Below are 13,937 nucleotides of genomic sequence, written 5' to 3'. Positions count from 1 at the left end.
CTGTAAACAGGGCCTAACGTGTATTGGTTAACGCCTATTGAGATCCATCGTCAGTAAGAAGTTAAAGGGTTTTATTTAGAAATATAATCATATAATCTGCAACTCATGATTTTGCTGTAAAGCTTATTTTGAAATTGTAATTTACCTCTGTGTGTGTTTTATTATCAAAAATAATAGTTTTCCCCTCACCCTTCTCTGCCACCTTCCTCCCTCCCTAGCTCCATGCTGTCCCCCCTCTATCCGGACCATGGCGGCTCGGTGGTGTGGCCTCAAACTTCGTCCTGCTCCTCCTCGTCCCCGGGCCTCCACCGGCCGCTGCGCTGCCGCCCTCCGCCCATCAGCGGGAGCAGCGTGGGCCCAAACCCCACGTACTACCACACTGTGTATGACGTCCGGGTGGAGCAGTACAGCGAGGTGCCCTTCAGCAGCGGGGGCGGCGGCTACGGCGTTCGCTCCGGCCGCGGCTCCATCTCCCTGGTTGCCAGCAACAGTGACCCCACGGTCCCGCTGATTCGCCGGAGGGGAGGACTGGTGGATCACCGCGATGTCATTCTGGCTCACCAAGCACACAAGCTGCACAACACACCGCAGGCCAGGAGGAAACAATGGGAGTGAGTACATTTCACTTTATAAGATCACATTGAAGTGAATTAGCTCACACTCGCACCGTCCGATATACTGTAATTACACTTTGCTTATGTACCAGTCATGTTTTGCCGTGGGTGACTCAAAATACCACCTTACCCATCAGCCTGGGACGACACAAAGGAATTGTAGAAACTTTAATGGCATGCTTGACATTATTACCTTTGCGATCTGTCTGTATGCATCAGAGAACGATGGTATCGTCTTTGACACGATAGCTCGACACCTTCAAAGTTGACTCGCGCGTTTCACTCGCTCTCTAAAGGGAGTCATTTATTGGTGGCCAAAGGTGAAAAAATCAAGGTGACCAAGACTACACAAATTGTTGTTCATCTAATATCCCTGGATGGAAGTCACTCATATGCAGCTCATGTGTTAACCGTCGCCCAATATCCATCGGCTTTAAGTGATCAAGATGTTCAAAAAGACAACACGAGTTACTGGAGGTATTTCAGGTAAAACGAAGGTAATTTATACCAGATTTGCAACGCGAGAAAATTGTTTCTGTTCGATGTGCAACATTGTTGACATTTGACTTTTCCTTATCAGTGACTTTAGGCCATTTGCACAATGTATGATGGATTATTGATCTAAATTAGGAAATAAGATGCCGTGTCTGTCGAGTGCAGCATTAAGCCGCTGTTGAGATGCATTTGCAAAAAGATTTTTTAAAAAGGCTGCGCTGACTTCCTGGTTAAACATGACGATTGTCGTGCTTGTAGCCGTGCTTTGTGTGAAGATGGGATCCTCTGTTGTTAATCTTTTCAATCTCTAATACACAATCGGATCGTATTGATTCGTGTAAACCAAAACGATCCCAAAAACACATTGAGTCATGCAAACTCCCATAGAATGGCCTCTACTGGAATTGATCCTGAAGCCTCGGGCTGTAAGACAATAGTGCTCACTACTGCGTCCTCGTTATTGGTGTACTCACACGTTTTGACCTAAACAGAATACAGGCAGTATTGTGTGACTTTGCAAGCAAAGGGAAATAGATCTGTTTTATTTTTTTTGAAGTACAAGATTGTGACATTTTCAGCGTTGTAATGAATAGATGTGAAATGGTTAATCCCTCCGATGCTGACCTTTGCGTTCATGTTTTTCATGATCTAAGCAATACCAAAGAAATCTTCTAACAGGTCATTATCATAAAAACGGACGTATATTGCTCTTTTGGCAGTATCCGTCCTGAGACACGCTGACTGCGGGTCTTGAGGATTTTTCTTGCAATTAAATTCTCCGGCAGTCGATTTGACTGACTATCGCACCATCGGGGGAGGGCCAGTAATCAGCGAAATGTAAGTGATTGTGGCGGCCATGTGAACATGCAGACTCGTCACTCAGGGCTGAAGTCGACTTAGATCGGTAGCTATGATCGCTTACCTGGGTTGACCCTCGCACCGCCCGCCGGCAGAGGTTGACTTATTGTGTCCTTGAGCCTGTCGAGGGCCGAGGTTTCACGGAGGCCGCGGCCGGTGACAGACAGACACTTTATGCTGCCTTGTTTTTTTTTTTTTCATTTTGTTGACAGATGAACAAGCAGACAGCTGCTGACCCAGTTGCGGATCAGACCAGGTGTGTCAGCGAAGCCCGGAGGGGGCGAAGCTGATTTTTATTACAGATGACAGGTTAAAACCCCACTTACCCTGTCACAGGGCAGATCCATGGATGCAGAGATCAACCCATGTCCTGGAGAGATTTTCTTTTATTTACCCTTTGGTCCCGTCTTGTGTCTCAGTGCCTCAGCGCTCTCTCTCCCATTTGCATTCTTCTTCAGGGCTCCCCACGGTAGAACGCTGGTAGCATATCACACGCAAACGGCAAATACTTCAAAAAGACCCATAGCTGCTAGAGCTCATCATCTGTCCCCTGTTTTTACTCTTCTCTAATTATGATGGAGAGCGTGCTCACAGCTTCTGCTGCATCACCTGTCTGCTGTCTCGCGCTCTCTGGCACCACGGCAGCTCAGTGAGTTCATTATTAGCAGAATACAGGACGCCATATGTTGCCAGAAAGGATGAAATTAATCAGACGACGCTCCCGTTATTGAATAACAACATATTACTTCATTAAGGTCAGTGGAAACGTGGTAAGAACCCCATAATGAGAAGGGACAAGTGTTTAAAAACAGAAAATGATTTTATAATTACATCAAATGTTGAGTCACATCTTGATTATCTCCACTGCTTGTTTTTTAGATGTTTGGGATCTTGAATTTCACCCATCCACTTTAGACACTTTAGAAAACATTTCCCACGGAAATGACAGGTTTGAATAAGGTTGTGTTTTCGAAAAGTTGTGTGATGTCCCAATTTACATGCGACAGAGTCAAGACGAGTCAAATTGTGTTTTTGTGCTTGTTGAATTTACAACCCTGAGGTGAAAATAAAAGAGTGTCTGTGAATCACTCACAGTTCCACACACTTTGAATACCGAAGATGGTGTGTTGGTTTAGGAGAATATTTTACCAGACATAACAGTACAATTGTTCAGTTGTTTAAGAGCAGAAACAATCCTGACAGGAAAACCTCAGAATTGCCAAATATAGACGTAGCATTCAGTCAGTCAGTCAGTCAGTCAGTCAGTCAGTCAGTCAGTCAGTGAATTTGGCTCAGTGGAAACTTACTGCACAGCCATGTCGGTAAGTCCCAGCAGCTGTATTTGGGTGAAACAATAGAGGTTCGCTGAGCTAACGCTGGGTAAAGGCCACAGCACACTCAGATCTTCAGCAATTCAGGCCCATGTTTACATGACAACACTGTTTTGGAAACGATGTCCATTTACACAAAAACGACAGAAAAGCTTAAAACCGTTGTAGTCAGCATGCAAAGCCATGACTCCGTGCCGTTTTTGTATTGAAAGCACACACAAATGCCTGCAGAGAACAATACACTATATACATTAACACTGGCGAGCGCACGGATATATTAATGACGGTTGTCCAAGTAGGATTGTTATTCCAGGTGATTCTCAACCATAAAAGTCCCAGGAGAATATGGACTGGGACTCATGACATGTTGTCATTGTCCATCTACTCGCACGTGCAGGAGAACTATTCACTGCAGCCGTGGTGCGCATGCGTTGTAGTTGCATTTCAGAAAAATTGCGTTTACCCTGTTCCCACGGCGACGGAGTCGGAACCTTTTCAAAAGTTGCACTTTCAGTGGCCATCGTCAGATAATTGGACCCGTAAAACGCAACACTACTAACTATTATATGACTGTCCGCTTTCCTCTCCGCTTAATTTTGTTTTCTGTTGGTAATATTTTACATTAACATTTATTTTTGTGCTTTTTTTTTTTTTTTTTAAACTGAGCAGAAGAGTAATATCAGCTTTTCATTTCATAGATTCCTGCAATATCCGACATCATTACATTTTAAACCGCTCGAAAAAACCTGAAAAAGTACTCTGTCCATGAACTTACCGGATCACGGCGTCTTAAACTATCACCATTTTCCCAGGAAGCCAAGCCATGCTTCGTTTTGCTGTTTTCTCACGGTGGTCTTGATGAGCTTTGACCTTGAGTGTTGGGAAATCCTGACGTGACAGGAAGAGCATCCAATGACCAGCCAAGTTGTCGTTGGAAATTAAATGACTTCCTGTTGGAAAAAAAAAAAGAAGCAGCCGAATAGACTATCATCATGATTTTAGATCTATTCAAATGATTTTTATTATTTTTTTTAATTCTTTATTTCAAAAGTGGTGAAGTACAACAGGTTGCAATAAGACAAGTCATCACATTATCCACTTTCTTTTTCCTTTTTTTTTTTTTTTTACAAAAGAGAAACAAAACAAAACAAAAAACAACAACACAGAAACGGAAACAAAAACAAAACAAACAACAACAAAAAACAACAACAAACTCACCTATCCAAATGATTTAAATACATAATGTTCAGGTTTTTTTTGTGTTGAGAGAGAAGTAACCCTTCATTTTACTTACTGACCGTTTATTTCCCCCCCCCCAAAAGCCTTGAAAGTGAACCCAGACTGCTCCCTGTCTCACTCCTCTTGCTCTCGACTGTCAGCTGCACTCGGTTACTGTAGATGACTTTTCAGCTGTGACATTGCTTGAGGTCAGAGTAAACTGAGAAAGCCTGTGGTTTGTGAAAAAAAAAAAACACAGGGCAAAAATAGGCCAAGGCAGGGTCGGAGGGAAGAGTTAACCGCAGCAGGTATTGACTCGTCATGTTGTCCTGAAACGACGTGAGGGTTTCACTCCTTTCAAAATCACCAGAATAATTCATTCCTAAATGTTTCAATGAACTCCACTCGGCTGATTCCTGATGAACGACGAGTTAGAAGGAAATGCGTATTTACACAACGTTATTAGGATGAAAACAGAACACTTTCATTGTGTTTTTTTTACACAACAATGTTGCTCGGAGCACCTGGAAATGCAACTTTTTGGAAAATGGCTCCCAAGGTGGAACTTTCCCAAAACACCGTGTCTCCGTGTAAACGGGTGTAAAACGTAACTTTCTCAAACGCTGCTCCTGTGCATGACGGCAAAATTGTTTTGCACCATTTCAAACCCCCAAATACTGAATTATTTGTGTGAATGCATTTAGGTTTATTCATCACAGTGCTCACTTGAACTGAACCAAAAAAAAACGTTCCCAAATGATGCAACAAGCCATGAGTTAGCGAGTTCACCACAAACCGAATCACCGCACTTCTTTTTCCTTTTGAACGTTTCCCTCTCCGCTTCTGTCTTCCCCTCTCTTGGACTTGACTGATTTCTCCACTCTTCCTCGGTAGCGACCATTTGCAGTGTCCTCACGCCGAGGCCTTGAGCTCTGTGCCAGAATCGGCCGCCGCCACATCGCCAACACACACTCGCAGACAGAGTTGCACAACAAGAAACCTCTGCCCCCCCCCCCCCCCCCCCCATCGAGTACACAGCGTAAGATTTCATCAGTCACGTGACCCGTTCCTGTAATTCACTCATCGGCAGTTTATCATCCTCACACTCTCGTACAGTGTGCGATCATCAGGGCTGAAGGGAAGAGACGTACCTCAGCACAATCACTCACGGAGACGTGTCCTTACTGGACGACTTTCTTTTGGAAGAGCACCAGCTCTTCCCTTGTTTTTATGTCTGTCTTGTGAGTTTCCTCAACAGCACATCTTTTTAAATGATCCCTTTGCCTTTTTTTTTTATTGAGGATAAAAATGAAGAACGAGGGAATATTTCCCTCCCGTCTGCAATTTTTCATATGCGTTTTGCGGCACCATATCACTCATTCACAAAAATCCCTTCTTTTCTTTTTCCTGAGAACTACAATATGAGGGTCTTTCAAGCATGTTATAGAGTCCTTAAGAACAGGACACAATACTCCTGATACTATACAGTATATAATCAAAACCCACTTCATTTGATGTACTCACAACTTAACACGACCCACTGACAGCTCTGCATGAATTCCAGCGTTTAAAGAGGTGATAAACCTCAGTTTAGCTTGAGATTATTAAATGTAGTCACCGGTACATATTTTTAGTATAAGGTCTTTTTTTTAATGAAGGAAAGGAAATAGATTCTAATTTTAGCATTCTCCAAGATAATTGAGTTCCTGGTTTGGATTTTTTTTTTTTAAATATATAGTACTGTATATTATACATAAGAGAGCCTACAATATAGGAAATTAATGTTCATCCATTCATCCATCGATCGTCTTTATCCAGCTTAGGGTTGAGGGGGATTTAAGCCAATCCCAGCTGACTGTGGACAACGTGAGATTGCACCCTGGACAGGTTTCCAGTCCCATCACAGGACAATCACATGGAGACGGACAACCACACGCACTCTTTCACACCTCCAGGCACATTAAGGAACTGTTTACACGACTACATTTTCAAATGAAAATGAAAAAGTTTTTTTCGCGATTGGGGTGTTTGTTGACATGGCAACATCGCTCGTCCTATTTCTGGGATGCGGAGGCGCAGCCACATTGACGCATTCCAGGGAGCTGATGGGGGTCAAGGGTCTTGCTCGGGGACCCACAGTGGTGACCCGCCAGCTGTAGGATTTAAACCTGCAACCTCCAGATCCCAAGTCCACTTCTCTAACCTCTAGTCCACCACTGCACGCATGTGCATGTGAGTTCATTACAAAAAGCAACAATAGCGCCAACAATTGGCCGAACATGGAAGCGACATAATTTTCAGCAAGGTGTTAGTGTAAACGGACGTCGTTTCGAAACATCGCCATGGCAACGCAGAAGTTTTCTTGAACGACATGCGAAAACAAAATGTTTTCACTTGAAATGTTGTCATGTCAATGGGGCGCAGCAGTCACACATTAGCCTCAATTGCATGTTTTTGGACAGTGGGAGACAATCTGAATACTCAGAGGGAAACCAAGGAAGGTCTCCAAGTCTGAAGTCGGGCAATATTAACCGATGCAAACTTTTAATACATTCATGTGTTATTACATTTTGCCTCAGTTTTCCTGAAAAGACTAAATATTAGTCACTTGATTGGGCATGAAAAGGTCGACGAGATTGGATGTGCATTATTCCGTAAAGAGAACAAAATGCCTGGAGTTTGAAGGGTTCATACGAACCACAGACCTTTCGTCTTTCAGACACCGTGTTGTGAGAATGGCTGTTGCTGGGGGGGCGGGGGCGGGGGGGGGGGGGGGGGGGGGGGGGAGATGTAAAGCGTCTCTGTCTCCGTCCCTCCCCTGGTGGCTGTCTCTCTGTTGTGTTGTATTAGTGCCAGCATCAGTCAGTTAGTTACGCTGGCTTGACGACGCCACTCTGCTGCCAGCTGCACTTTCTGCCCGCAGAGTGCACATCATTCATTTTAATATTTACCACCTCTCCTTCCTTCCCGCGTCCACCTTTCCTCTTCTCGTTCACTCCACAGTCCTTTCTTTCCGCCGTTCCACCATTTCTTAAATCCATCTATCACCTGACCACTGCTTTCTCCACTATCAATTGCGGCCGCTTCCTTCCTTTACTGTCCACATCATTTGTTCATACATGTCACTACTCTTCATCCTTTGTCTTCTTTTTGTTTTTGTTTTTTTAAACATGCATTCCAGGTCATAGAAACAGTTTTTGAGAAGGAAGGGTTGTGGTTCGTTTGTTTATGAGGCATATTAGTAACATCAGTATTTTCCCAAGGTGAACTAAAACATGATTTATTGCAATAGACGAGGGATATTTCAGTCACAACCGTACAGCCCGTGCTCATTTCAGTGGCTTTAAAGTAAAACTGATGTTACTTTGTGAATGAGAACACTGTTCTGGTTAATTCTAAATATGATCTAAATATGATATGATGGGAGCCAGAAAGTAAAGTATCAGCATAATAATCTTAAAAAAAAAAAAAAAAAAAAACAACTTAAAAGTGTTCCCTATGTTTAGATAAACCCATGTGAATTTTGAAATAGTTCCCATCACATGAACTTTTTGAAAAATGTATGAACAGCCTAAGCTTTACAATGAACTTCAACCTGGAGTCCTGCTTGTCTCTGCTGAACTCAGCTGGCTGTCAATGCTACTATCTGCTATTCAGCCCTAGACCTCTACTCTCTGTGCAACAGAGTAATCCCTAGTAAAACTAAGCTGCAACAGACTTTCAAACTTTCACTTTTGATAAGAAAAATTACAGTCAGTCATTTTTTTGGTCATGGACTTTGCTCGCAGACAATCTGCTTTTGGCCCACAGATTCTTCACTATTTTGACACGCAATGTTAAATGGACTTCGCAGGCTTCCTGCCATGTTGAGAACGTAAGACCAAATAAATAGTCAGCGAGGAGACTTGTCAGCATTCATATTCAAACACATAAAACCAATCATTTTGAATCCAGCCAGCTAGTTTTAGTATTCAAACTGGACAAAATAAGTCATTCCAAACCTGTTTTGTTTTTTTTAACCGTGATGATGGACCGTGTTGCTACTCTGCTGGTAATCTCTTTTGATCGATCCTGTCATGCTGTTTAGGTGTTATGACATGTTGGTCCCGGAGGGGTTATATATTCCTTCTCACCCCTTGGTCACCTCACATCAGAGGTCTACCAGGCATATCTAACTGGGTCCCATTTCGAAAGCTGGAAGAAACGAGCGTTGTGCTGGTGTATTTCCACTGGGAGCCCCTCTGGACTAACAAGGAAAAGGATGAGAGGGTGAATAGAAGTTGCGCTGGTGATGTTTCGAACCCAAGTCCAACCACTGACCATATCGTCTCTTGACCTGCTTCAGCCTATCTGCCATCATTCATCCTCCGCCCCAAGTACAGATGAAAGAACAAATCTGCAGTGTTCGGTTCTTAAAAATGCAGGACATAACATCCTGCTGTACAGAATGATAACATGGTTGCTTACATGAAAGACTTCATTGCGAACTCCGCTCTAAAACATTCCTGACGGTAACAGAAAACTACCCCGGAACAGAAGTGTCTGGAAAGCATCGTTTAAAGTAGCCTCTCTCAGAGGCGACTATTCTCTAGCACAGAATCCAGCGCCGATTGAGACTATCGCCTCTCCCTCAATCTACAACCCTCTTTCCTTAGTGACCAACACCCAAATCCTCTGTGATTCATTTCTTCCTCGCTTTTATTCTGCTTCGATCAGTCTGCCTACCGACACACACCCGACACCCCACTGACAGTCCAGGTAGATCAAAGCTCTGACAGCTCAATACTTCTTTGAGTGACGACCGCCCCGAGAGTCTGGCGCAAGCACTCTCACCATGTTTATATGTATACATACGTTACATTCCAGGTACATTGCAAGGACTCACACTAGTTTACTCTAGATATACTTTAACCTCAGTGATACCCACTTCTACCCAACCAATACTCAACACATATTAACCTACATGTGTTTTTACTTCACTTTTAAAGATAAACAGGTCCTCATAATGCCAGCAATAAGTACCGTTCTTTCTTACACACAAACATAAGGGCTATATTTTCGTGTCACCCTACCCTAACCTTAGCACTAAATTCTTAAATTAACCTTTAAATATATGTGAATAGTTGTAAAGTACTGTATTTTAGGTCCATTAGCGCTCACACATTACAGATGTCTAAAAGAGAGAACCATACAAGACAGTCAGACACACACAATGTATGTTTAGATGCTTTATGAGGACAATCTGACAAATAACCCTAAAAGCCACTTTTCTAAACCTTACCTCGAACTTACCTGAATGCCTTCACCTCAAATTTTATTGATTTCCCCAATGGGGACCTATTTATACCCCTATAATGACATGAGTCTCTATGGTCAAGGGGGCAATTGGGTGACGGTCTCTACCATTACAAAACACACACACACGCGCACACACACACACACACACACACACACACACACACACACACACACACACACACACACACACACACACACACACACACACGCACACACACGCACACACACGCACACACACTCGCCTTCAGCGATGGAGTGTTCTGATGGAAAAGTGCTGCCCTCTTGTGTTCATGCTGATGAAGTGATTTTCACCCACAATGACGTTCGTTTGATTTTATGTGCTCAAGAGAATAAATCACAGTTCTTTCAGTGTGCGTGAGTGTGTGTGTGTGTGTGTGACTGTGCGTATTTGCTCCAGCAAGGTGATACAGGACTAAATGCGTCATGGTGACACACACACTGACGCAGGCAGGCTCTGTGCCCACACAGTGGACATGATTCAAGGATTAGACTAACACTTTGAAGGGTTTTGAAGGTCTGGGGTCTGTGTCCGGGGTGGTTTTTCTGTGCAGGGGGCCCCACATGGAGCTCATCTGCATTGTATCTGTTCAGAGGGCAGAACAGACCGTATGTTTTATTATTCTGATTTGGAGCGTTGTTCTTCCTTCACTGAGCCTCATAGTTATTCTTCACCTTGTTAAATAAAGTGCAGCTAAAAACCATTTAACATCCAAACTCATTGTTGTTTCTGACATTTGTAACCATTCGGAAGCTAGAAGGAGTTGTTTTGTGTTTATACATCCTTAGAGTAAGCTGGAAACCAGCTCCTTCAGGGCAGGCTCCCACAGCCACCATCCATAGGTCACTCATAGCTGCTTCTGTGAGCCTTTTCAACAGCAGAAACTGAGAAATAAAGTGTGTAAATACCACGGTCAGTGGAGGCTCACTAGTGTTCTCACTAGTGTTTCAGCATTTAAGACCGGTCTTGGTCTCCAAAACATATTTTCATGGTCTTTGTCTTGACTCGGTCTCTGCCCCTCAAAGTCTTGGTCTTGACTCGATCTCGGTCCCTCAAAATCTTGTTTTTGTCGTGGTCTTGGGATGCTCTGGCCTTTTACTGATCATCTCTTCAGCCCCTCTGGAGTGGCTCCCTGACATTTTCAGATAATTATTTGTAAATAAAGATTTTGTTTACATTTTTGTTTTATTTTCATTCCACACTGATTAAAAAAAAAAAAAACGGTCAAATCTCAGTTAAAAACAGCTAAATAGATTAAAACAGCTAAAACATCCAGAATAACTAACTAACTAACTAACTAACTAACTAAATGAAATTGCTAAAACTACTGAAAAAATACAAATTAAAATGAATACAGTGAAAATTATTAAACTCAAATCATCAAAATTGTAGTATAAAAGTATTTTTCAGCAAAAGAAAATAGGTAAAGTAAAGATTTTCTCAGAAAAATAAAAATACATTTCTTTTTGGTCAGTTGTACTCTTTAGTACAACTTTCATGGTGACATAAATGGTGTAAAGGTGTGTATCGTTGCCCTGACTCTAAAAACTAAGCTACTGTTTATGAAGTAATTACAGTACTTTAACTACTTTTCCTGAGCTAGACATGCTCTGAACTTTTGCGCTAGTATTCATGTTTTCCTTCACTGAGAAATCCAGAGGTGTTGCAGTACTCGATGAGACCACTAGGTGTCAGGAGACACAAATGTATACAGCTGGGAGTTCTACTGTATCAGTTTGAAGTTGCCATGTCTGAGGAAGTTTATTTCTAAGGTTCAGGAGCTGGTTCGATCTGGACAGTGGCATTTTTTTTTTTTAACCTCTCCTAAATTTGCTTTATTAGATTATTTTTGTCCAGCTGCAGATTATATGATACAAATCATGGGATAATGTTGCTGCTGTACACTAAATGAAACAAATAGGATGAATAGAGTACCTCCCTTGGCAGCCACCATTGGTGTGTGAGTGCATGTCTGAATGTGTGGGTGTACGGGTGAATGTGATTAACAGTCTAAAGCACTTTGGGGGTTCAAGCGGTGGAAAAGCATTATATATGTGGAATGCATTTTAAGCATTAATGGCGAGTACACGCACATTCGTATGGACAGATAATGAAGTTGGATTGCTATTACAGTGACTCTGAACTATAAAAACCACCAAGTCCCAGGAGAATATTGACGGGAACTCGTCACACTCTGGAGATAGCCATTGTCCTACTCCACATGTGTAGAACAACTGTCTACTACAGCCGTCGTGCGCATGCACAAGTTGGGTTTGCCCACGTGTCCTGTCCACAGGGACGGAGTCTGAGCAGTTTTGAAATGATTCATTTTCATGTAACTGGACTCCCAAAATCCCAAAAAGTTTTGCGTTTTCACTTGAAAATGTTTTTTTTTTTCTTCTTAAAAACATTGACGTGTGAACGGGTTCTAAAATGCTCTTGTTTATCCTGGGACTCATCGGGCAACCCGGGGGTCCCCACAGAGGAGACGCCACCTACTGTCCTGTGACCTCCTTTGTGGAAAGAAAATTGCCTTCCTGCAGTTGAAAAGAAAGAAACACCAACAGCCTCGACAGGTACTTTACATTTGGAGAAGATTCAAGATACATACCCTCACTCAATGACAGATTGGACGCCTGCAAATGAATTTGAGAATAAATAATCTCACATTTGCAACCAAATTGAGGGAAATGCATATTAGCACTTGATGGGTGCTAATCTTATTTCATTTAGAATTTGTCCTCCCATGCTTCAGAATGTGGTATTATGGGTACATTGTATGCCTCAAAATAGAAAGTACTTCCGCCTAAAATCATCTAAATGACACTGGAGGAGTTGCATTGTTGACGGTCATTGATCCTCACAGCATAATATCTCAGAATGGGGAAGCACAATCTAGTTTCTCCTCACACACTTTGAAAACTGTAGAATCCATCTGCAGTATCTGCAGGTATCCGCAAGTCCTCATGTGACCACAGAGTGTCAGCAGAGCTCTGCACACAGGAATCAATCCTTTTTGTCAAACACACACACACACACACACACACACACACACACACACACACACACACACACACACACACACACACACACACACACACACACACACACACTGAGTACAACGTCCTCGCATCTGTGCTATAATGACTCTGGAATAAACATGGGGAAGAGGTGTGAATCCTTCACATTTTCAACAAATACCATGTTTTCTGTGGGTGTTTTAGGCTGCTGAATACGTCTAAGACCTTGTTCTTGTTTTCAAAGTTTTCTTTTTTTTTTTTTTAATTTTTCCACTAGATGAGCCAAATCGTCAACAGGACTGGGTTGAATAAAGTGGGAACATTTCAGATGTAAATATAGGCGAGATGTAAGGTGTGTAAATGTGCAGCCCACGCTGTGAAGCTTCTCTGTAAGAGAAAAAAGAAAAAGCTCAGCAATTTGTTCTCCAGGATAAATAGAGGGTTTAGAAATCATCGATTCGTCCTTTATTTTAATGAGGAGAAATCCACCGAGAGCGTATTTGTTTTCTCAGAGGAGTGAACTCCGTACAAGGCAAGCAGTTTAAACAACCGTCAGGCACGCACGCACGCACACACGCACGCACGCACACACGCACGCACGCACGCACGCACGCACGCACACACACACACCAACCATGTGAAAAGAAAGATTAAATACAAGCTTAGTCACTGCGTTTGGATTCATCCTTTTAGTTCTTCTCTGAAAGTTTTTGGCCTTCCTTTCGCATTTTTTTTTTTTACCCCACAAAGCAAATTTCTGCCTCCACTTCCTGTTCTATTACAGTCGGGGCTGTAAATCAAAAGGTGTGCTCAGATGTGGAGGTTTTGGGTCGTAGCCCAGCAGGGGTTCATTCTTTTAGGAGGGATCATTTGGCGACTTCATCTACTCCATTTCCATCAGACCCCTTTCTCTTTTTTTGGCTTGCGAGAGCATCTTTGCTTTTTCAACATTTATTTTGACAGCATAGACAGGGGCGTCGGTCGGCGGCAGGAGGCAGGCACAATAAAATTTCCGCGGGAATTTTCAATTTCTTTTTTTATGTCCACTGTGCTGGAACACCCCCCCCCCCCCCCCCCCCCCCCC

The 13,937-nt window shown here is 42.8% G+C and overlaps 1 protein-coding gene across 1 annotated transcript in view; it reads left to right on the top strand.

Moving 5' to 3' along the window:
• Positions 1-222: 222 nt before the first annotated feature.
• The window catches only part of LOC308109803 (uncharacterized protein), a gene marked incomplete at both ends in the record, with an annotated part of 37,052 nt that continues 23,337 nt past the window's right edge, over positions 223-13,937 (top strand). The window contains one exon of the mRNA XM_080463609.1: positions 223-611. Within this exon, the coding sequence (XP_080319735.1) occupies positions 223-611 (389 nt within the window). The remainder of the gene's footprint in view (positions 612-13,937) is intronic.

The sequence above is a fragment of the Lipophrys pholis genome (genome assembly GCF_963383615.2).
Source record: "Lipophrys pholis genome assembly, chromosome: 5".
Taxonomy (NCBI): Eukaryota; Metazoa; Chordata; class Actinopteri; order Blenniiformes; family Blenniidae; genus Lipophrys; species Lipophrys pholis.
This window is presented reverse-complemented; position numbering and strand designations above follow the sequence as displayed.